General features: G+C 44.6%; 1 protein-coding gene across 1 annotated transcript in view; it reads left to right on the forward strand.

The window, feature by feature from the left end:
• The first annotated feature begins 295 nt into the window (after positions 1–295).
• LOC119461205 (uncharacterized) overlaps positions 296–25,653 on the forward strand; it is a 74,952-nt gene continuing 49,594 nt past the window's right edge. The window contains 4 exon segments of the mRNA XM_049671961.1: positions 296–543; positions 10,815–15,836; positions 15,838–16,217; positions 22,847–22,985. Coding sequence (XP_049527918.1) covers positions 343–543; positions 10,815–15,836; positions 15,838–16,217; positions 22,847–22,985 — 5,742 coding nt within the window. The 5' untranslated portion in view covers positions 296–342.

Raw genomic sequence — 25,653 nt, forward strand, 5'->3', positions numbered from 1 at the left:
AATGCGGGAAAGATAGATGACGATTATCGTTGTGGGACAAGATAAGCCACAAGGAGTGCAAACTTTGTTAAGAGTGTGGGTTGAAGTTCGCGCGCCTAGCTGAGCTGGTACAGCGGGCTGAAGTTTCATTTCCTTTCGCTTGCAATTGTACAGCCAACCTTACTGTCGTATTTGACGCTAGTTTACCTAAGGACCCTTCATCTTTTCACCCACAGCGTTCTTTCCGGTGTTACTTTTTCTCCCTTGGTGTTCACTGTATGCGTCCGGCAACAATGTAGCTCTCGGACCAGCCGGAAACGCGATCGCCATCGCGCGAGCGTACCGCCGCCGCTACGGAAAAGTATGGAGGACATTTCGTTGCCCCACGACACCAGAGTCGAAGATATTTTAGCCGACTATTTCACGAAGAAGATCGAAGGCAAGGATCCGGAGGTCAAGGAGAAGCGCTCCGACTCGCAGCACAGTTCTAAATCCAAGAAGTCCAAGAAGCGGAAGCACAAAAAGAAGAAAAAACACAAATCCCGAAAAGCTCATTCAGAGAACGTGAGTGTTTCGCTCCCTACTGTGAATGGCGTCGTTAATTGACCGCGCCGCGAATGCCGCGTTGCAGGAGATTTATTACCTAACGTTGAAGTCTGCCAGTGCGTTATTGTACGTCAGCATTCGGTCGCCGTGTTGGAATGGCGGCTGCTCTGCCGCGAGGCTTGGTGCTTGTTTTCCCGCATCGTTTCAGTGTAGCGGCGGTGTAGTGCGCCGTGGCTGTGTTAAACCGTGCGCGTTGCCATGCTACGCAATGCGCGGATGCTAAAGCAACTTTTTTAAAGTCTAGTCTCGCGTTTATCTCCCTCTTGTTCGATCGCGGGTCTTGCCTGGGGATCCGAAGGGTGATTAGTCGCTATCCTCGAACTGCCGCGAGTATCGAGATGATGGTCGTCAGTGCGTGCTGCTGTTTTCCCGGTTATTTTAATGCGCCCTAAGCGAATGGTAAGTGCACTCATCACCGCATTTGTAAATCTAGCCTCGTGTTCGTAATCCCTCATGTAATAATGAACTAGGTCTATTCTGCGCAACTATATTTCTTTTGCAGTGTTGATGCTCATATGCATTGCTTGAAAAAGCGCATTGTTTACCTTGCTGGGGTGCAGTGTCGAACTGATTTTATGGCAAGATTCAGCCGCCGAGGCTAGGTGACTGCAGGTTGGGTGTTTGATGTTAAGCGCAGTAGTGCTCTATGCAAAGAATAATCATGACGCAGTATTGGCTTGCATACGTGTCCATTTAAACTTGCTGTTTGAGTTGCGAGGAACACTAGATTGGTTGAAGGTATAAGGGAGTGGTGCATTGGAAATTTAAACTAGAGTTACAGAAGGCTTGTTCGGGAACAGTGATTGTAATGAGGCATATATGACCTTTTCAGTAATGGAGAGAAAGACATTCATAGAACACTGCTCAACTATTACTGTAGCCTTCTGGACATGCTAAGAAACATCCAGACTGTGTGTAGAGGTGCACCCACAAAGACAACTGGATTGCACAGTTGGCGAGCACTTTATCAGTTGACAGAAGTATGCAAAAATACTTCATCCTGGCAGCGGTAGCTAAGTGGTGACAACGTCGTCCTGCTGTTAACATAACTGAACCAAACAGACGAGCATATGCAATTGATATATAAAAAGGAACGTTTACCGCTGGGATACTGCCTTTTTGTAGTTGCAGCTGATGCTTTGGAAGCGTAACTTAAGAAGCCGCTAATATGCGCAGCTGAAATTTTACTTAAGCAAGGTACAGAAAGTGCCCAAATCTGGCCCTCTTTGTCTCTTTTATTGTTGTCACTTTTTCTTTCTCTTCTTTCTTTTATAAGGTGCTGTTAGTGCAAAATAGATTCCACTGGATAAGTGCAGCATGCAACATCACTGCTTCTCTACCATTTCATAGTGCAGTGCTTACATGCATTTTTTTTTTTTTTTGGTAGGTAGATAGTTGCAGCAGTATGCTGCAAGAATGGGCATTCCTACAAACAGCAGCATGTCTTGGCGCTCTTTGGCCATATCTGGCCCTTGCGCCAATAAAAACCACATATTATTATTATTATTATTATCCTACAAACAAGCAACAAATTGACAGAACATGGACGCCTTGATGTGGAGACAGCATAACTGTGGAACTCGGTTGCCACAACCACGGTAGCCCAGCTGGCAATGGCATTGCACTGCCCAGTTCAGAATCTCAGATTTGATCCAGGCTGTGGGCCGGTATTTTGTAGCGATGCCTTTCCGGTGCTAATGCCTTTTCGCGCTTTGTCAGTGGTCAGAGCGACGGTCTGCTCGCATTATCAACGGGATCAGCCGGCCGTGAGCGGTGGATGAAAAGACTAGTATAGAATAAGTCATAAGGCATCACTACAAAAAACTGGCCCTGGCAACCGCATTTTGATGGGGGCGAAATGCAAGAACACTCATGTACTTAGATTTAGCTGCATGCTAAGGAATCTCAAGTGTTCAAAATCTGCAGTTTCCCGCAACGGCTCGCCTCGCAGTTAGGTCGGGGTTTTGGTATGTAAAACCCCAGAATTTAGTTTGTAGCTCTGTTGCCATTCCAGCTGTGTCTAATACCCATGCCACACAGGCAAAGTTAATGCCATTAAAAGTGTAAGGCCTCAAGTTGCTTAATGCCATTATATGTCGGTCGCTGCTATATGCGCATACTTAAAGACATTAAATGTCGCGATGGCGATAGCTACAGTAAAACGGTTAAGTTTGCTTGCCAATCGTAATACAATAAAACAAATTATTTAGGGAGCAACCATTTAAGAAATGGCATTAAAACATCAATAGGCGTATTTTATGTAGTTTACTTCAAGAATGTCATTCTTGCACCCAGCCATAAACTGTTAGAAGCCGAAGCTTTCCAAGCATTCGATGGCCAAGTGAGTTGCGATAGTTGTGAGAGCACACTACACTGCGAAAAAAGAGCTCTTTTTAAAAGAAAGTGAAGAATATATTAATTGTTTTTTGCTACAAATTCTTTTAGTATCGTCAGAATGGGGAGACATTGGGAACGAGAGTACGCCTTTGATGGCCAAGTGAGGTTTGAGCATGCACTACACTTTAATGCCACAAAGCTTTAATGCCACAAAGCATGTCCGTGTGGCCTGCGAATGGCATTAAAATTTAAAGCATTAGCAGGGTAATTTCATTTTCTGTACCCGTGTGGCACGGGTATGAACTTTTGCTTCTGGTAGTACACAAAAGAGAATTCCTGCTGTTGTGTGGCTGAAATAAAGAAATGAAATCAGTGGCATCTGGTGCATTTAGGCGCTTCCTGTATGGTGCAAATGCACAATCCATAAATGGATTTTTGAGAATCGTAAGTGGTTATTGGTTATTGCTAAGGCAGGATTAACCAGTAGATCAATTTTGCTATGGTCACGGAGCTTGCGTTCAGGGCTGGTTTCACGATATCAGTAGTTCTTGCCACTTTACTGCGATACCTGGATTCCAGGCAAATTTAAAGGGACAGTCAAGAGAAATGCTGAACCAGTTAAGCGAAAACTTCCAATGTCATTCATTTCGCAGAAAAAAAAAATTGAATACTACTGGAGAAAACTAACACTGAACTTTCCTTTTTTAAATTTTGCACCGAAATCTTAGCGCCAATACATCTGTGTGACATGACAGATTTCAAAGTATTTTCTCATATTTGGGCCATTTTTGTGCAGGAAAACTTGTACACACTTGGTAGGTTGAGTCTTCTGTTCTGTTTGAATGCAATGTAGTCCTTTTCTTACCAATAAACAATTAACTAGACCTGCCTAGGCACCGTCAAAATTCATATCATGGTGAGCTAGTGCAGAAACTTCAGCGTGGTGTTGCTACCTGTCTTTTGTTCTTGCGTCCTTTAAGAATTACTGAGTGTCCTTGCAGGTAACAGTTGTTGGTTTGCTGAAGCAGAAATTTCGTTTACAAATACAGTTTACTTTATCATTCCTCCTAGTCTTTGAAATCAGTTGTCAAAGTTAACTCTATTGCTAATCTTGCTGGCCATCTCTTTTTTTCTTGTAACACACACACTGTGAAATTATTTGATAGATCAATTTCTTTGTTAGCATACGTGTTTGTGCAAAAATGAAAGCAAAAGAATACATCGTACGATCAGTTCTTTAGCCGTAGATGGTGTTCAGTCTGCTTAGGGCTACGACTCATTGCGGCAGTGGAGTCTTGAAAGTCCAAGTGGAATCGATCAATAAATAGATCTCGTCACACTTTCAGTGTGTGCGCACAATTTCTGGCAGCACTGCGATGCCTGGTAGTCACTGCTGCCTCACCGTTTTGTTTAGATATGAGGGAACTAGAGGAAGATAGAGGAATTGACGAATTCAGCAGCAGTGAAAGTTTCATTGGGTGTTGCCTTTGATGTTACATCAGCACGCTCGATGTACAGTATTTGCGGTGGTCAGTTTCTTCTCATTGTCTTGTATAGATGTGCAAACAACAAAAAAAGCAGTGGTTTGTTGACGAACAAAGCAATGTTAGCTGTAGTTACCATGCAGCTACTAAGGACTGTCAGTAATAAAAGCCTTTGTTGCAGTTATGTTGTGGAAATGACGGTGAAGTTGGTCAGTTCCAATGTTCGCAGAAGTTCTTGTTTCCTTATAAAAGGGGTCTGCAGACTAGGCAAATATTGTAGCGTGCGTGCTATCGGCTTGGTGCATACAGGGCTCGCATGTAAACAGGAGGAGTGGGGAGTTGATCAAGTTCTTGGTTCGACGTGTATATATATAATTCCATTATGTGCATTTCGGCTTCATGAAGCCTCTGAACGTGTAGAACTCTTGTGTAGAATTTAATCAGATTAGGTGGTGGAGCCTCATAAGCCCCCTCCTCCCCTGGATATGCCCCTGCTGCGATGGCAATTTGGATTGTCAGTAATTCATTACGAGCGGTGGAAATCGCATGTTGCAAAAGAGGACAAAAGAAAGTGGCAGGACACACATGCCACTAATGCACATATTGTTCTGAAACTCGTGTCCAATTAATTGGCACATGCAGCGATCGCTTTGTCTGGTGTAAAAATGGTCACGAGCTTCGAAATAAACTATTGTGAATTAGTGCCAATTGTGTCCTGTCAGTTCTTTTGCCCTCGTACACAATGCTCGTAAAGGTATCTGTGTAGTTTGGGTACTTTGCTGCTTGTTGGAGCCTGGGACTTACAAATGCAGTCCTGCAGTTTTTACAGCGAAGCTGTTAATCTAGCTAAAAGCGCTCAAGAACATTATATGCTAGTTCTCACACTTTCTTTTAAAAGCTAAATCACTCACGAGGTTCATATTTTGAAGAAATATAGGGAATGTTGGGAATAATGTGCAGGCAAACTTTGAAATGTGTGTGTTGGTTGGGCTTTAAATGAAGTGTGCTAAACCCACGTTTTTCGGTCTGTTTAGATGCGTTATATATGTAGGGCTCCGTGTTCTTGTAGTTTATTTTTCTTGAAAATTCGGAGGGTGTTTTTTGGAGTTTATTTTCTGGCAGAAATTCGGAGTTTAACGGACTTTATTTCTCGTAAATCCCCAATTCTCCAAAATTCGCAGTTAAATTTATCTGAAATGATATCTGAACACACAAAGTGTATTTTTGTTGTCTGGAAGGTTTAAACACACAAACACATATAGACACAAGCACAAATACTTGAATACAAAACACCTACGTTTGTGCGTATTACAACTTTAAAGCTTGTTGTAATTGACGCAATCATACTTTGCGAGGTTGTTGTCACTGATGGAGGAGGAGGAAGAAACTTTATTTAAGTCCAGCACTAAGGCCCAGTAAAGAAGAGCGCTTGCTCCGCTAAGGCCTGCTGATGATCGGCCGAGTCCCAGTGAAGCCAAGCACTCCAGGAAGGAGGGTGAGGGTAAGAAAAATAAGGAGAGGTACTGGTAGTGTTACATGAATACAGCACCCTCCTTTCGATTGAAGATTCTCAGCTTTGAAAATGCCCTTTCAACGTTTGTGCTAGAAGACTCGGCGCGCAGCGAGAAAGCACTGGCCACTGGACAGTGTGAAGTCTCCAAAGCGACAGAGGTTCAACAATGTTACTGATTAATTAGCTATGATAGTTCGCGAAATCACTTATGAGTTTGTTCATGTCATCAGTTTCAAGAAACACTAACTTAAAAATCGGCGCATAGGTTTTGAACGCGCAGGGTAACTCAGGCTTCACATTTAGATCACAAGTTGAACACTATACCAAACCATTCACTGGTGTACTGTAGTGCATCGAAAAGGTTCCTCTCAACTGTCTGTGTCCACTTTTCAGCGACAGCAGCGTAGTATCCATGAAGGTCTGTGACAGTCGTTGAGCAGTCATACGTCTCTCGCTCCGTGCGTGATAAGCCGATTGTTAAATGTGATAAGTCGATTGTTAAATGTGCGATGGGTGTGGTCTACGAGATACTGTTGACGTGAGGTAAAGTTTATATCTATCAATGACTGCTTAGAACATGCCCTTTCGATATAGAATGGAACAGGGTCATATTGGCGGTGAAAATCGGATTTTTTTGGATTTATCCCAAAACATGGAGCCCTAGTTATATTTAACACTTACAAAGTTTTCTCGCTTCCGTGGTAGCAGGAAAAACGGCAGAGATGTCCTATTTGGAGGAAATGGGGGCCACTCTGTGAGTGACAGGTACCGAAAGCTTGAAGTGTGTAGGTTGTGTGCTTTGAAAACAATTACTGAGTACTCGTCTTCTCCCAATTTTTTGGCTTTTACGAGGCATGTAGTTAGTTTTTCCGGTCTCCTCGGTGAACTATGCGAGACGTTGTTTATATTTCGTTCAAGTAGGCAGTATGTTGTGAGGGACAAACGATAAATGTTTAATGCGTGGAGGTTAATTGGAGACTTCATAGAAAGTTAATTATCCAAGCATTCCGGAGTGTCATACTGCCGTTATCGGCAATGTTTCCAGAGTCTTAAAACAACTATACAAGACAGGAAATTCCAATTGGATGAAAAGAGTGTAAATGTTAAGTGTAACCTGCAGTGAGACTTTCACATTCTGTCTTAATTAGAAGCCTTACAAATAATTACTCAACCCTTGTTTTATCCCTACTTCCGTGCATTATACAAGGTCCGTAGTTGGTTACTCCAGTGTCAATCCTTGGTTAATTAAAGTGCCTTGTCTAGATTTGAATCGAATAAGGGGTACATTATGGGTAATGTGTACAAAACGCTCAAAGTGTGGGTCGATTGCAGCCTTTGCAGTAAATTACGTGTGCAAGTACTCCGGAATGTCGTGTGTGTTTTACAAGCGGTGAAATATTTAGCCCGCTGTCCTGGCATCAGATCAAATTGAACATGCGGGCGACTCAGTGGCAAATTTGTGCGTGAACTTAAATGCATGTCGATCAGACACAGCCTTTGTAAAACATTCCCTTTTAAAGATATCCAAAGTGTTATATGGCCACTTTACACTATGTTTCCGAGTGTCCTGAGGCAACTGTTCATTACACAAAGCTTTTATTTTGTGAAAATAAGGGGCTCGTTATGGGTAATGTGTAGGCGAAGTTCAAAGTGTTTGGCTTAATTGTGGGCTTCACAATAAATTAAAAATGTGAGTGCTTTGGAGCATTATAAGACAATTTTTCAAGTGGCACAATATTTAGCCTGCTGCCCTGACCTCACTACAAAAGCCACCAAGTCAAATTTAGTGAGCTTGTTGCGAAAGCTACAATAAATTTTTGGGCATATTTAAAGGCATGTGTATCAAATACAGCTTTTGTAAAACATTCCTTTCTAATGATCTCCAAAGCGTTATATGATCATTAATACTGTTTCCCATTGTCCTGGGGGAACCGTATGTTACATGAGTTTGTATTTGGTGAAAACAAGCACTTCATGGGTTATATGTCGGCAAAGTTGAGCGTTTTGGTTAAATAAAGCAGGCGCAATAAATTACATATTCAAGCGCACTACAGCGGATATGACTAAATTTTGCGAGCTTGTAATATTTAGCACGCATCCTTGGAATAAATAGAGGTGCCACCAATGTCAAACTTGGCACAAAGGGTGGGCAACTATAGTAGATCTATGTGTAAAGTTATATGCATGTGAATAAAATAGCTTTTTAAAAGCTATTCCAAATCGGTTGTTTGAAAGTGTCACGCTGCCGTTATCAGCTACGTTTCCTAATGTCTCGAGAAAACTCTGCGTTACACAAAGTTTATATTTTGTAGAAATGGGAGGCATCTTAAGTTAAATGAGTTTTGCAATTTTGACTTTTCTTCCTTAGTTAAGGAGCATAACCTAAATTATTGAACTTCGACTTTTTCGGTATTACCATGTGTTTTACGAGGTTTGCCTAGTGACCTAAACGAGGTACCTTGCTTATGTTCGGCGAAAGTGTAGGGAGTGTTCTATGTGAATGGGCCTTCTTAGCTATAAATAGCGTATGTCAGTGCTTTGGAGCGCAATGAGTGTGTTTTACATGCGCGCGAAATTTACATACCTACACATGCCACCAAGGTCAAACTTAGCTAGAATACGAGGAAGGCTTTGGCAAATCAAACACAGCCCTTGCAAAAGAATTGCTTAGCAAGTGCTCGAAAGCGTTATATTGCAAATTTTTGCAATGTTTCTCAGTGTCCCGAGGGAGCACTATCTTATAGTAAATTTGTATTTAGAGAAAATGAGTTGCACGGTATGGGTTATGTATAGGCAAATTTCAAGTCGTTTGGGTTAATTATGGTCTGTGCAATAAATTACTTATTGAGGTGCTCCAGAATGTATATGATTGTGTTTCCTGAGGGATGCCAAATTTTGCACAGTTTCAAACAAACCCTTCATACATAGGAAACATTCTGAAGCATTTGATATACTTACACAACTGAAGTGCTCCTTACAACTGCTCGAACGAACCATTTCCCCTGGAAATTGGTTGTAGTTCTTCAAGGTTGTACACGGCTGCTGCAATTTTTTTTTATATGTTATGTCTTTTTGTTATAACCATCTCGCATTTCTAAAGAGCAGCTGTTGTAGTCTTTTATGATTGTAACTTTTGAAGCACATGATATATCAAAGCAAGAAAGGCCTGTTTCACAGCTCATTGCGTTAGGGACTCGCCATCTGTTGCTCTACAGTGCTGTGCTGTTTAAATAGTGCGAGTTGTACATCCAACCAGGGTAATGTAAGGTACAGGATGATCCGTTGTTACCTGCTACCTTTTTGACAATCGCATGGGCTGTCCTTGTCTATGTTTTCGGTAGTGTGATTGTGATCTGTGAGTAGAGTGAAAACCACACTTTGACCCCCCCCCCCCTCCCCTTTTTTTTGTTTTGTTTAATGAGCACGCTGTGAGGACAGTACAGGGTGTTTCACTTAACTTGGGCGAAAGTTTAAAAATATTCTGATGCTTTGTAGCTGGACAGAAACAAGGTAATGTTGGTTGCCGTCGCTTGTAGGTACTCATATTTTTGTATTCTGCCTAATTAGATTAGTCTTAATTAATCAACTGAATTATAATTAGACAAAAAGTGTTAATGAGAAAGTTGTAGAGCAACATGAAAAACTCACGATACAGATTTCTGTTGCTCAATACGTGCTACATAAGTGTTTTTCCAAGCGTGGAAGAAGCCTGCGAATACGCGCAATATTGCCGCGCGACTGGTCGCTCGAGGCACTTTGCGTGTATTCGCGGGCATGTTTCACGCTTGGAAAAACACTTCTATGTAGCGCGTATTGAGCAACAGAAAGCTTTATCGGCAGTTTCTCATGTTGCTCTACAATTTTGTCATTGACACTTTTCGTGTAATTATAATATTTGAGAAGTTGATTAATTAAGACTAATCTAATTAGGCAGAATACAAAAAATGCAAAAAAATAATTTATCTATCTCTAGGCGATGGCAAACATGACCTTAGTTCTGTCCAGCTACGTAGCATTTGCATATTTTAAATATGAAAAGTTTGGCCCCAGTTAAGTGCAAAGAGAAATTTAAGTGAAGCTAGTTTAGTAGATTATACTACTAGAACTTCGAATGGGCCAATGTCACCATCAGCAACACTTAATGAGCCAATAAAGAAGTCAGAATGAATGATGGGTTGGAATGTAATGTTGAAACCCCTGCACCATCGATCCACAATGTTGCAGATTTTGGCAGCATTTACTCAGCACTAGGCAACCATCTGCTAACAAAATAAGTGGCTGCAGTTCAGTCCTGAGTAAGCAATGACTCAAACTGGAAACATTGGTAGACTTTTTCCGTGCGAAAGACTTCATGGTATGTGAAAATGCGGTGAAATGTGAGCAGCAAAACACATCTTGTGGTACAGTTTGCAACAGAAACTTTATCACATTTCAATCTGAGGCACATTATGTCATTGCATTTTGTAAAATTTTGTCCTTGCAAATTGTTCCAGATTTTGAAATGGGGTTGAAGCATTGAAATACTTTATTTACGGTATTTCAGGTTATGTGCTGAATAGCTTACAGAAGATAGTGACACTGCTTCTTAATGGCACGTGTACGGATCTTCCTTCCCTCCCCCTTGCCCGATTTAGAGCTAGTACTACATTTTGCACACTATAAGCATTGTGGGATAAAGCACGCTTGCTGCTTGTACACTTGTTTATAAGTGAACTAGTGAGATAGTTGCTCTGAAAAGCAGTGTTAGTTCTTAGAACTATGGCACTGTCTCATTAGTATGGCACTATTTTCTCTTGTACACTAAAAGTATGCATTCAGTGCTAATGCCTGTACTGCAAAGAGTGTTGAGACGTTGACTACCTTTTAGAACAAACAACCTTTTATGTTGCATACAGGAGGAGGATGAACCTGCTCGCTCCAGCGCAGATGAGTGCTGGGTGGAGGTAACAGCAGGTAATGCCAAGGGAGACTCGGCCAAGGATAAGTCGGATAGTACTGACAAAGAACCAAAGAAAAAACTCAAGAGCAAAAGCAAGCGTAGAGACACTAGCGCTTCTTCAAATACGGATGCTGCAGCCAGTCAAGATATGCTGAAGGGTGACAGAGATAGTGCATGCAAAGATGACAGCCACAGCAGCAAAGGTGGCAGTGATCAGAAGGAGCCAGCAAGTAAGGATGATGCTAAGCAGCAGTCTGAACACTCTGGGCATTCATCCAGAAAGTCAAGCTCATCTACATCTCCTGCTAGGAGCAACCACGCTTCGAGCAGCTCCGACTCGGACGATGACCACAAAAGTGCGTCCGCAGCGGAGCCTGCTAGCCATACTTCGGAAGTAGAGCCATCTAAAAAACCAACGAAAAAGAAAGGGCGAAGCTACAGGACAAAGCGCTGTCGATCGTCCGGCTCATCTGAATCATCGGAGGATGACCAAGATAAGCAGAGCAGAAGTCGGAGCCGAAGTCTATCGCAAGGGGAGAGCCCTCGCCATTCCAAGCAAAACAGGGCACGTAGTTCCAGCAGAAGCCGGCATGACACTCAAAGCAAGGATTTAAAACGAGAAAGGAGCAAGAGCAGAGATGACAGAAAGTACGACCGATCACGAGATCATTCTCGTAGTCCCAAAAGGTCGAGTCCCAGTAGAAGCCAGCGCCGGGGCCGTAGTCGCAGCCGGCAGAGCCGTAGCCCCGGAAGAGCGAGGACTGGCCGCAGTCGCAGCCAAAGGCGTTCTGGAGGCCGTCACAGCCGTAGCCCAAGACGTACTGAAAGTCTTCGTTGCCGTAGCCCGAGACGGTCCGAAGGTCTTCGTAACCGCAGCCCGAGGCGTAACGAAGGTCATCGCAGCCGTAGCCCTAGGCGTACCGAAGGTCATCGTAGCCGCAGCCCAAGACGTTCTGAAAATCGTCGCAGCCCTAGCCCAAGCCGTAGTCAAAGGTGGTCGGGAAGCAAGCACAGCCGAGGTAGAACACCACCAAGGCGGAGTCGAAGCCGAAAAAGGTCAGAAAGTAGGCAGCGAGGTCGCCGTAGTCAAAGCCCTAGCTCTAAGCAGTCTCGACGAAGTACAAGTCGAGACAAAAAGCATGTCAGAAAAAGTGAAAGCCCTAAAAGAGAGAGGAAAAGTCGTAGTCGCAGCCGTAAGCGTTCAGCGAGCAAACAAAGGCGCTCTTCACGGCATTCGAGAAGCGGTGACAGGAATTGTTCAGATGATGGCAAGTCTGATGAAAGAGATAAAAGAAGCGAGGAGAAGGCCTCCAGTGTAAAAGCTCCAGCATCTGATAAGAGCTGTGCAAGTTCTGCAGATGCTGACAGTAAACAAAAACAGACAAAGTCTGCAGAAGAGAAAGCTAAAAAGGACAAAGCAAGTGACAAAGCAAGTGACAAAGAAAGTTCCAGTGATGGTGGCAAGAACCAGGTGGTTCTGTATGGACCATTTGAGGAAGAAGCTAGTTTTGATGAAGAACCAAGTCCCGAGAGAGCTGAATCAACTTCAAAACTTGTGCAGCCTGAGGCATGCTCAGGTGTTTCTGGCAAGACTTCGAAACACCAACCAGCTACCAGTAGCCTTGATGCAGTGCCACTTCCAGCAGAGCCTGTCTCCCAGTCTGAAGACACCCTTCTAGAGGACATGGACATTTCAGACTCTCCATCCTCCGGTGGGGTGCTAGAAGTAGAGGACAGCCTCAACCAGAACCTGGGTTCTGGAGAGAATCAGTGCTTGCCCTCCATCACTTCTCGACATCAAGCTGAAACCAGGGCCTCGCAGCAGTGTGTGCAACCACAGAAGGACGCCATGCCTGAAGACACGTCGAAGAAGGCAACTCCTGCTAGAGCCGCAATTCCTTGGAATTATAATGAAGCACAACCGCCACCACTGCCTTGGGTGAAGCCTGAAGTAACTAAGCCTGTGGGGCAAGTCAAGCCTTTTGTTAGGGAGGTCAATCTGAATGAGTCAACAGCACAAAAGGGCCTCTTGCAGGTGAAGAAGGACGGAGTTGGTGCTGTTGGCACCATGGCCACAGTGCAGCCATCTGCCGATCCTCCATTGACTGCTCCCAGCAAGGACACATACAAAGCTGAAGAACTGTCTGCTTTGGCAAGCCCTGCTGAAAAGGCTGCCGAGCAACCTGCTTTTACTGATCTTTCAGTAAAGCTACTGCCACAAATATCTCTCACGACTGCGCCACCACCTGTAAGTGTGCATGGTGGGGCATTGTATTCTGCTACTGTGATGCCAGTGCATGTCCCTTTACAATGTATGGGTGTGCCAGAGCATGGTCAAGTTGGGCCTGGTGCCATGCCACCAGTCGCACGAGAAAAGCCCCCGCATGTAATGGAGCAGCAGCAGCAGCAATGTCCACCCCATGTACAACAAAGCCGTGATAATCAGGTGTTGGACTCGATGGACTCAAGTAGCACTGCTTCCCAGGTTGCTGGAAGCGAGGCAATCCCTCAGTCTCCCAGCATAGAGTCCAAAAATGAAGATACAGCTCCAGATGTAGGTTCTGCAGAGAACATCAAGGACACTGAGTCTGGGAGCTCGTCCAGAAGCTCTTCACCAGCAGAGGGGCGAAGTCGAAGCAGCAGCAAGGAGAGATTGAACTCTCGCACGTCTAGAAGCCGCAGTGGGGACCGAGAAACCACAAAGCGGTCGCGGAGTAGTGAATCTCGAAGTCCAAGCAATGATAGCAAGCGGCTGCGCAAAGATGATCGTACAGACTTGGAAAAAAAGAAGACAAAGAGTGAAAGTCATGACAGACGTGGTAGTGCAAGCCCAGACCGCAGTGCACGGGACAGTCGTGCTAGGAAAAAGAGCGTGAGCCCAGACAGAAAGCAGAGCAAGAGTCATGAACGTAAGAGGAGCAAGAGCCGTGATAAGAGGCGGAGTAAAAGCCGTGACAGAAGAAGCAAGAGTCGGGACAGACGAAGAAGCCAGAGTCGCGATAGGAAGAGAAGCCCAAGCCGCGAGCGGAGGAGAAGCAAAAGTCGCGAAAGAAGACCAAGCAAAAGTCGAGAGCGTAAGAGAAGCAAGAGTCGGGACAGGAAAAGGAGCAAAAGTCGAGATAGGAAGAGGAGCAGGAGCCGGGAACGAAAAAGGAGCAAAAGTCGTGAACGAAAAAGAAGCAAGAGTCGGGACCGGAGAAGAAGCAAGAGCCGTGATAGGAAGAGGAGCCGAAGCCGAGACCGAAAGAGAAGCAAGAGCCGTGAACGGCGTAGTAGTGCAGTGCACGGCGGAGTGCGGTCGTCTCGAAGGAGAAGCGGCAGCAGGTCTCGCAGGAGCCGCAGCCGCGACCAATCCAAGAGACATAGCCGAAGCAGAGAGAGGACACGCCCTCAGCGAAGCCAGAGCAGGGGCAGGGACTCAAGCAGGAGGAGATCAAAGGACAAAGAAACGCCTAGGGGGGGCCTGATCCTGAAGCGATACAAGAATGAGCTTAGCAGCGAGTCCGAGAGCAGCCCTGAAAGAAAAAGCACAGTGAAGCCATCTTCGCCAGTCAAAAAAAGACAGCGCAGGGAAAGTGATGCTGAAAGCGTTGACTCTCTGGAGGATAAGCCTGAAGATAACAGGGTGGCATCACCAATGATGTCTGAGACCAGTAAGCCCGACACAGATGGCAGGGATGATGATTGCGTAGATAGTGACAATGAGAAAGAAGTTGAGAAGCATGCATCCTCTGAAAAATTAGCAAACAAGGATGAACTCAAGGATGCTCCGTATGGGCCGCTTCCCCCAAATGAAGCCAGTACTTCTCCAGTAGTCATGGAAGTACAGCAGTCCGATGATGAAATAGATGATGAGCAGGATGTGCAGGCAGGCTCTGATGGTAGCTCACCAATGAAAGTGAAACCAGATAGTAAGGCACTTGGCCCTCCTGTTGTGAGTAGCAGTAGCTCTAAAGAGAACATTTGCTCGGTTAAGGACACAGTGGCAGTGTGTAGCAAAGGTCAGTCTGCCATTCGCAGAGCTTCTCAGGACAGCACTGCGCATAGAAGTCCAGAACCGAAGCAAGACCGACAAGAAAAAAGTACAAATAAAGAAGACAAGACACACACTGAGAAGTTCGCCATCCCATGTGGTGAAAGTGCAGTGTCGAGCTCAACTGGCAGCCCTGGAGATCCAGAAGGGCAACCCGAAATCAGGCCACTCTCTGGAACCTTGCAAACAGAAAAGTTAAGTGAAGAGAATTCATCCCCTGAGCAATGTCCAGTGGCCTGTACAAATACCAGTGACAGTGGTGAAAAGAAGCCAAGCACGACGACAGGTGACAAAGCTAGAGAAGCCAGCTGCAATGATGACACAAGGAGTACTTCAGACAACGGACGCAAGAGCCGGAGCAGGAGTCCATCAAGTACATCCTCCATTGAAAAAGCTAGGACAAGGAAACAATCTTCATCGTCAAGCAGGAGTCCAAGTCAAGAGAGAGACGCTTCTAAAGAGCCGAGCAAAAGCAGAAGCACATCTCCAGACAGCCCCGGTGTGGAGACACGAGATGCAAGTCCAGAGAAAAAAAGTCAAAGCCGAGTCAAGAGAAGAAGCCATAGCAGGGAGAAGAAAAGAAGCAAAAGTCGAGAGAAGAAACAAAGTCCCAGCCGTAGCAGGGGTAAAAAGAGGAGTCTTAGCCGCGAGAAAAAGAGAAGCGCGAGTCGAGAGAAGAAAAGGAGCAAAAGTCGTGAGAGGAGACCGAGCCGTAGTCGAGATAGAAGTCGCCGCAGCAAGGAGAAGAAAAGAAGCAGAAGCCGAGAGAAGAAACGAAGTCCCAGTCGAGAAAAGAAGAGGAGCCGCAGTCGTGAGAAACGAAGGAGTCACAGCAGAGATAAAAGGAGAAGCCGCAGCCGAGACAGGAAGAGGAGCCATAGTCGGGACAAAAAGAGAAGCCGCAGTAGAGAGAAGAGGCGAAGCATAAGCAGAGACAGGCGCAGGAAGTCGTAGCCGAGACAAGAGGAGAAGCCGCAGTAGAGACAAGAAGACGAGCCCTATCCGGGACAGGAAGCGCAGCCGAGAGAGGAGGAGGAGTCGCGACAAGAAGAGCCCGAGTCGGAGCCGAGACAGGCGCAGGAGCCGGAGCCGAGAGAGGAGGCGTAGCAGGAGCCGTCCACGACGAAGCTGGAGTCGGGCCATGGAACTGCAACGCAGACGGAGTGCGGAACGGTTGAGGAAGAAAAGCCGGAGCCCTCGGAAAAGAAGCCTGAGCAAGAGGAGGTCACCACCGCCACGTAAGAAGAGTCGCAGCCGCAGCCGAAGCCGGCGGCGTTCTAGAACACATAGTCCAGAGAGGAAGAGGAAGAGCCGCAGCCGTGAAAGGTATGTCGTTATGATTTGCTGCTTCCTTTTCTGGCACTGGTGCAAGGCTTGTTCTTTGTTATGCAATTTTTTTTTTTTTTTTTTCATTTGAACTTGCACTCGTAACTAGGAAGTGTTCTGGTGTACTAATGAAGTGCGTCCCTGTGTTAAGAAATTAACTTCGCAAGGTTTGTCATATGGGATAGAAAAATTAGCAGTTATTTCGTGCTGTGATGCATTATGGGTTTTCTGTACCCAGTAGCTTTTTCTTTAAATTGCACTGTGCACTTGGGAGTGGTTGCAGGGTGGTGGTGGCTGGGTCAACTTGACTGGGTGGGCTGCTTGCTCATTGTAGTATAAGTCTCGAATACCGCAGCACACTATGGTTAATCGCTGTGCTGCTGTTAAATGTATCTGTGATTATTTCTTTAAGCCTTTGCCAGACTGTTTATTGCCACTTTAGTTGCAGGGATGGAAGAGCCTTTTTTAAAGCATCATACAGGGTGTAACTTGAAGCTAAGATGCGAGGAGTGGCGGGAAGGAAAATGGTAGGCATGGCATTAAGAGCTATGCTGGAGTGTGGAATCAAGATTAAATGTGAGTAGATATGTTCTGGTTTTGGTTGAGAGGAAGAAGGTGAGTTCGTTAGATCACGCAATTCCTGGAACCGATAAATGGTGGTCAGCAAAACAATTGAATGTTGCAGATCAGTGCAATGCACACACCCAGCATGTAGAGAAATAAAAACAGGGCTGTGTGCAATCGCAGTTCTAGCAATTTTAAGTCATACCTTTGCATTTGTAGTGAAAAACAGAGCAACAAAGTTGCAAGCAGCGTGATGAAAAACCTTTATTTTGGGGAAGTGTAGCCAGTACGCTTATTGACTGCACACATGCAAGAGGTTGTATTTACTCAGTAACTTTCACTTCTGTTTTTTAGCATTGCCAGGTTCCAAGATGTGAAACGAAATGAAATTTATGGTTAGAATTTGCAGAGAACAGAAAAGCATGGAAGGGGTTAAAAACATCACATGTGGATGTGTGCGAGTCACTGAAAGTTACCGAAAGCTCTTTAGAGACTCCATAGCGTTTGCTGTTGTGACTGTTGTAGTCCTGTCGTGTCCAAGGCTGAGTCTAGGTTTGTTTACCTCTGCAGTTTTGATTATTAATGGCATTCTTTAGCAAGGTTAGCGTTAGCTGATTCTTGTCAAGTTATTTACCTTTTAAGGCCGATGCCGCATTAAAAGGCTCGCAGCTTTAGTCCCGATGGTTAATCCGGACGAATGGCAGCAATTGCTATGGCTTTCTTCAGCAAGGTGCATGTATGTGGGGAGCCTTGTGGGTTATGATTCCTCCATGTGTCCAGTATACATACCTTTTTATGCCAAATGATCTTTGTAATAAATCATTTGATAATTTAACCATCTAACTGCCAAGCTAGGCGTTGCCTGAGATTTAGACAAAAACAGAATTTTCCAAGTTCTCCCTTTGTGTCAAATTCGTATGCACAATGTCATATTGTTTACTGTTTATATTGTTTCGGGGAGATTATATTTACGTAAATTCATGGAAACTTGTTCAGAAAAGGAGGCACTTCAATATACATGTGAGCGTTTAACTCACTGGCTACCAAATATCACATGTTCCACGTGGTCCTCCATTCCGATTATTTTTCTGTGTATGCACGCTATTTGAGCTTGTGGGGTCTCACGCGCGCTCTTGGGACAATGGAACGACAACACAGTAGTGCAAACAGTCAAAAGGGCATTTTTGCACCTTTCATACACTAATGCATGCTAGCCGATTTACTACGCATAGAACATTCACATGGGCGCGCGAAAAGTCATGGAAGTTTGACTCACCGCGACCGGATAGCGAGCGAATATGTTTGCCCCATGCTATGACACCATCGCCTAGTCGTTAACGTGTTCGTCCATACCGGTGCCCTGCTCCTAGCTACGTGAAACGGTCTCACGAAGCGTGGATCGACGCACGCGCGGGACATCCGTATCGCTCACCGACCCCAACTTGAAGAGGAGCAGCCGTCTCCCTTTCGGGCCCACGTAAACCCCCGCCGTCAGGTGGCGTTAGCAGCGCAACACTAGCGCCATCTGTCATAATACGCTGCAACTCCGCCGCTGTAAAGCTACGCGGCAAAGCCGGAAGACAGGAGACGGGAGCCATACGGGGAAAACAACATCAGGGGACGCGTGTTAGTCGCGCATCCCCACAAGCTGTTGCACTAGTTCTGTAATACTCTATAGTAACAAACTGAAAAATGCGAACAAATAGGTTTATTTACTATATGAAGCCGCACTTCTCAGGTTAGAAAACTGCCAGTCACAGATTCACTTTTTTGTGTGAAAAAGTTTGACACATTCGAGAATTTAAAGGCGAACTGAAACGTAATCTTGGATTGCTTACAAAGCCTAGTGATAATGTAGATGTAGGGATGCTTCATGAAAAACTTGACCTTCGAAATACAAGCAGAAGCGTCACGAAAAGCTTGCAAAAATATTTATTTTTGATACCGAAGCTGGAGGGGGGGGGGGGAAGCGCCTCCATTACTGCTTGCCAGAACTGACGCATGACCTCCGAAATAAGGCGGCACCCGCCTCTGTCTGCGGCATGCTGAAAAATCTCGGGAGGCGGCTTGCTGGGAATTGTGTTATAGCAACAACCGCTAGGTGCACAGGTCGTCTGCTAACAAGAAAGTTATGCAGTTGTGGCTTTGCCAAGGAAGGAAAGAGTGGAGAAGGAAAGGCAGGGAGGTTAACCAGTTTAGCATAACCGGTTTGCTACCCTACACATGGGAGCGGGATGGGGGAGAATGAAAGTGGGGAGGAGAGAGAGAGAGAGAGAGCATATAGCTTTGCCAACACTGTTTCAGTGGTATATACTACTCACTTATAAAAAATTTTGCCTATGTTAAATTTCGTTGCACTCACCTGTTATCGCATTTTTTTTTCTCTTGCTCTGCACACTTCGCACTGCCATGAAGGCAGTGCAAGGGTTTGCTTGGGTTCAGCGGAATCTGACGTAGGAAATCCACCCACTGCACTCTTTAAGGAGAATAGGCGTTGGAATGTGTGTTATGCTCATGTCAGCGTTCTAAATATAATACAAATCAAACCACGCTTAAGTGGAAACCTAGTGCATCTATTGACAGCATTTCTAAACTTGTCCAGTGTGTACTGGCTGTCGCACCATCTACGAATAGTTTTTTAAATGAACAATACTTCCCACTCGGCAAATCGCTGGCTTTGGCAATATTGCCCTAGTCCTTATGCTTGACGATTTGCCTGCTTTGGTAGCCAATGGGTTAAATACTATTGCATGGACTCGTGACAATGAAAGGAATGTGATCCACAAAATAATTTGTGAAATGTTAGAAACTTTTTCAACTTATTTAATAAACGTTCATGCGAGTTAGTGCAAGCTGGAACAGGTGATGAACAGACGTGTCCCATCTCCTGCCCTACATTTTTCTTTTTTATCTGTTTCAAGTCTGCACTGTCTGTCATGTATGAATATGCAGATCATCTGAATGTAACTGTGCACTGAGATGACCCGACAATTGTGGTTAGTTTTAAATGACGAAAGTTGACATTGGAATGAAAAATCGGGGCTAACATTTTGCAAAACGATATTAGTGCAAGCAGGTAAGATGAATCCGTAATTTTTTTGTGTCTGTTACTCTGCGTGCTTATTGGAACAATTGTGGCTAGTGATTATGCCTCACTGAGAGTGTTTTCAGTGCCAATTACTCCCCCACATCTTCGGCCTCTTCTCAGCCATGTCGGTAGTGAATTCCACTCGTCACTTTGGAGGAACTGCGTGACGCTTGAAGTAATGTTTGCGCTGTGTTCAGATTTCGCAGATCTAGATGTGCAAGAGGAAAGAAAATGTGTGGTTGTGCGCTTGGTCACAGTGGAAATTTTCACTCATAACCGGTGGAAATAACACATTGTGGCAATTCCGATTCAATCCATGCACTGATGGCGGAGCAAAAGGGAGTGTTCTGCCACTGGAGCAAGTTTACCAGAAACAACCAGAACTACCAGTGAAACCATACACTCCAAGTTGACCAGTGGAATGCAAGAAATCGTCCACTGCGAATAAAAAAAAAATCAGGATAAAAAAAAGCGCACTATAAAATTGCCTTGTATTAACGAGGGGAATTCACCACCATCAGACATTAGACTGTTTTCACTGAGTGTCGCTTACAGTTTGTACCGCTCACATTTTGCACGCTGAAGCCTCGCAGAACACTACGTTTGTGATGCTTTTGATAAACGTACCTCCCAAAGAAGCGAGGGACGTGCAGTCAGCTTGGCAGCAAAATGGCAAAGAAACTGAGCAAAAGTATTATCATGCTCTGCTCAATCGGCTCTGCAGCAAAGCAAGTGCAGCATTCAGCCTTCCGCTGCTTAAGGAGTGTTTCGTGCATGGTCTCTAGTGTTTTCAGTGAAGGGCTCTGTGGAAATAGCTGGGATACACATCTGAGCAGAGCTGGCCGTAAACACTCAGCTAAAACTCTCTATTGGCAGGTGATTTCTGTATGGTTCACTGTACATAGTTAATTCTAAATGAAAACTCGGCTTTTGTCAAAACATTTATATCAAGGCGGCTCATTCCTCCAGCGACAGTCTCATTGCCAATGCCACTTGGGTAATTGAGCATTTCTAGCATAAATGGGATATAAGCTGTTTCTCCTTTTCTTGTGCACAGAGTGTACGCTGTACTGATCTCTGTTAATTTTCAGTAATTTCTCATGACCTCTGGTTGGGGGCAGTTCACTAATGTAACATAATATGAGAAAAAAAAAAATAGACAAGCTTGGATTTACATGTTGTGTTTTTATACTGAATGACTTGCCAACAGAATGCTACCGCAAGGCCACAGCAGCCAGCAGGGAGTACTGGTCAGCCACAGGAACAGAGAGAGCAGGTTGGCGAGTTTTTTCACACATAGCGTATTGGGTATTTGTTGATTTTTGGGTGGCAAGGCAACCGCTGTCATTTGAGGTTCAGTTAAATGCCATTTATTTGGGACATGTTTTTTTCTTTTAAAATGAGTGTAACATGCTATGTGCTCCTGAGGTGCAGTCAAGGAATGCAGGCAGAACATGTTCGGTGAGGCCTTCACGTCAGGGTATTGTGGGGAGTGGTTGTTGTCCGCTTACTGTTGCCATGCCAAGCATAGTTGTCGTCTGCTAGTTGCCACCATCAGAGGTAACAGCGGGCAGGTGGAAATGTTGTGCATCAAACGCAAGATTTGTGGTTCTAAGAATGCACAAGAATGAAGTGTAATGTTAATGGTGTAGAGAGGGCACTATGCTATTTTCAGTAGGTTATTGCTCACACAAACGCGCAACAGAACCGACACAGTACACCGTGAATAAAAGCTGTTTAAAAGTGGCAGATAGCACAGTAAGTTTCCAGCATAAATGCACAATCTGGCTAATGGAGGGAGGGTTAATTGACTTTAAATTGAGGAATGTTAGACGTACAGGGGAAAGGCCACTTTGGACGCCTGATGCATATGTCTATTAATAAAAGCTTATTTTGCAAATCGTCTGAAATTAAAGCTCTTGGAGTGATTCAATACAGAATCGGGGTTCCCACTATATAGAGTGGTGAACGCTATCCCTAGTATCTTGAGAGTTTAGTCCCGAGTCCAGAGGTGGCACATTTGTTTGTTTTGTTAGCTGCAATGGATTGATAGCTTGACAGGATAGTTGGAACTTGAAGGAAACAGATAAGCATTCTGTTAATATTTTTTTTTACTCTACTCGTAATGCTACTCCCTCAGTGTAACCAAATTCTACTATTGTAAGGCACAGTTGCCCATATCCTGGAATTGCCTCGGGTGCAAGCAGTTTTGATTTCTTCTCCTCATTGCATCTAACCTTGAACACTTCACAGCTATTGACTCTCAGAACTAGTTCCTTAAATGTCTGCAGCTTTAGGGAATTTTGACCTGTTTTGACCTGTTTTACCTTTTCTTTTTTAGTGTGCGTTGCAATGTTGACACATGTGCATTCTGTACTTTTTCTCATTGAAGGGGCCATGCAACACTTTTGAATGTGATGACCAGTTGCTAGACAGTATTGTCATTAAATGTCCGAAGGTGGTTGGGGGGGGGGGGGGTGTATCAGTACTCTGGTTACTGCAGGAAACCTATTTTTCACTCTGGAGACACTCCCTTGTGGTATTTTGAAATCTCTGAAAGCTGCTTGCTGGGCCAGCAGCTTTCATGCCGGTTGGTACGTGCTGAATCGCCATACTAAGCAGCAGCATGCTTGGTCGATCCTTAGACTACCTGGGAATGGCTGAGTGCTGATTGCTCCTCTTCAACAGCAGAGTGGATCAGTTGGCTGCACTGAATGACTCAGTGACACTGTTTCGCGGAACTGGATTGCCTCCCTCCCTTTCAGGTTCCTGCTGCATGCAGAGGTGTGGTATTTTGACTTGGGTGTTCATTACTGCCATGATCTGCCATTTGGGCAGGCTTAGTAATCATGCTCAAAAACTGTTTCACTGCCTCTTTAATGACCGTTGCACATGTTCCTAATCTTCAGCACGCCAGTCCTGGTTAGCGGTTGCACTAGACCTTGAAGGCCTGCATTAATGATTGTCTTCCTTCTAGGGAGCCCTCGGTGGTCAAGGTGGACAAGGCCCAGCTGCTGGAGGCTGCTCGCAAGAACATGCAGGCCATGTTGCAGCGTGGTGTGGTCGCCAAGGGTCTCCCCGTGGCTGCAGCGGCAGCCGTGAACGCGACTGTCAAAGTGAGCTGGCCCACTTGTGCTTTTGCTTGACTCGATTGGTTTGCGCTCATTCGCGAGCAATAAAAACGGTCTAAGGACAACTTGGGGGAGCGTTGATGCAGCACAGCTAGGTAATGGATGCAGTGACATTCAGATCGTGTTGTAGGTCAAGAAAGGCAAAATGAAAGAACAAAGCTGTGTTGATGGAGAGAACTTTGCATCTTCCAATTCGTAGTTTGTGCTTAAACATTCCTGCTCTTGTGTTTTGGTTGCTAATTTGACCCAATTGTTTCAGGCTGGTTTCATTTACTGATACAGTGTGCCTGTCATTGTCGCAATGTAACATGTGTCAATTAAGACGTGGTGGTGGATTAAAGAAAATGCTGCGTGTAAAGTTAGCAGTGTTTGTATTGAAGTTGTGCTGGTAGGATGAAGCCACTTACAAGAATTTCGAAACATTTTTCAGGAGCTGATTGGTAGTCTGACTGTGCCGAACCTTGTTGCCAGTTGAATGGCTGGTTACATATTGAATTGACATAGGTTGGGTGAAGTTTTTAACACAAACCGACAGGTTTCCACGTTGCGACGGCTTCTTGTCACTACAGCTAACATTGCTCTACAAGCATGCATAGAACTCTCCTGCCGATTGAAATCCTCTGTCACGTGCAGCTCATTTGAATCCACCAATCTGGTACGAAGTACGTCATGGCCAGGCTAACCATTGCAATCCTGTGGAGTGGCAAATCAGTGGCTGCTCTCATGTGCGGCCTGCACGATAACCATTTGTGGCATTCTTGAGTAGAAAACAATTAGTGCTCTTACCGCTACGGTGCTTTGTTTTCGTCAGAATGGCTTTATTTGAGAGGCAGCCGTAGTGGCATCTGACGTCACAGCTGTTCTCTTTAGATTCACACATTGACAAAGAGGGAGAGAGAAACGAGCGCTGTCTTGACGCAGGACTTCACAGGAGACTTCCATTTCGCCGGAGGTGCACACAACATCCAGGTCCTTTGATGGGTGCAGGGAAAAGGATCGAGCAGGATCCTATTGTTTCAGACACCTTCGAGTTGGCGGCTACTGTATGCTTTTAAAGAATCCTTTCTGGAAGGTGATGCATTGACAGCACTTTAGACCCACCTGCGGAGAATGAAGCTTCGCAGTAAACGTGGTTTGTGGACCCTCCAGTGCTGTATTTTGTGGGGTTGGGGGAGGGGTATACACTATGTGTTGTCTGCGCGCCTTTTTCTGCACTATGCTTGCAGGGGCTGGATGCGGAGTGAAAGAAACTTAGCATTTGTCTGCTACTGGTGGCCTCTGGGGTAACAGTAGAAAAGGTATCTACAATGTGCTCAAATGCTTTTCACTGCTGCCTGGTGGTCGGAAATGTAGCCGTTGAAACTTTGGAATTTGTCAGTGGTACTTGATGACTCTCTGACTCCAACCAGTGTCCTATTGCAACATGACAATATTTTTCTATTAGCCCTTGCTTATTTGCTGAGGTATGTATTCAACTTGAAGCTCTATCAAGGCACGATTTCATGTGACTGCTTTGTTCCAGGAAATAGAAAATATTGGAATAAGATGTACAGTGGAGATGAGTATGGCCGAATAAGATGTACTGTGGAGATGAGTATAAAACGGAATACTTGATTTGCATTGGAGACATTGAATTGTCCTTATGTTTGTGTCGAGATCAAGAAAGCACAAACGGAAAACAAAAAGGCACACATGAGCTCTCTACTTTTAAAGTACTGACCAGCAATCGCTGAAGTCACATATTGAAAGTTGTCATCAGTGCAAGTGGCTTGCACACCAATTAAGTGTTCCCTTTTATACTGCCATGCCCCGCACAAGTGAATGAGTGTTTACCTATTGCACACCCCATTAATAAGTTGTGAGGTGCCATTATTTGTGAGAACTATGCTTTAAATTATATTGTGTACTTGATGCCCATGCTTGTAGATTAGGGTATTGGCAATAAGGGTACACTCACAGTGTACCTCTTTGTTACGCAATGTTGCGAGTGTGAGCTAAAAATAGGTGCAGGGGAAGAGTCAACCATTGAGCTTAGTTGTACAGTTACAGTATGATGTTGAGATCGGTTACCAAAAAGTGATACAGCATTTCAGCTGTGGCTCTACTGTGATGCTTTAAATTAACTGAAAGTTCTCTGTTACAGTCTTTGTAATGAGTCTGTTCCATAACTTTAATAGTACTGTCATAATTTTGCTAGCTGCCAATGTATAGTCTTTTTCAATTATCAGAACCTAATGAGTTCTTAAAAGCTGCTCTTGTTAGCTTGAACATGATTGCAAATCTACAGCCATTTCTGCACAGCTTACATGTCATAAGTAAGAAACTATTAAATTTTCAAAGAATTAAAAGAAAATTAGCATTTGGGACAGCGTTTTAATAGAATTTCTAGCACCTGTTTTTCTTGTATCTTTTTTCCTTTCCGAAGGTTTCTTAGTTAACTGGCGCACAATGCTGTGACTGTAGACAGTGTTACGTGGGATATATGAAAAAGAAGCTCATTGCATGCAACTGATCTTATGTGGCCAGTGATGCCAACCAAGAATAGTAGTGTGTATGCAAGCATTCAGTTGCATGTTCTCAATGTCTTGCCGACACACCAGCAGAGCATTGGATGCAGCTTTCTAAGTAATTGACAGAGATCTGCTGGCCATAT

Source organism: Dermacentor silvarum, chromosome 8 (assembly GCF_013339745.2).
Source record: "Dermacentor silvarum isolate Dsil-2018 chromosome 8, BIME_Dsil_1.4, whole genome shotgun sequence".
In the NCBI taxonomy this organism is placed as follows: Eukaryota; Metazoa; Arthropoda; class Arachnida; order Ixodida; family Ixodidae; genus Dermacentor; species Dermacentor silvarum.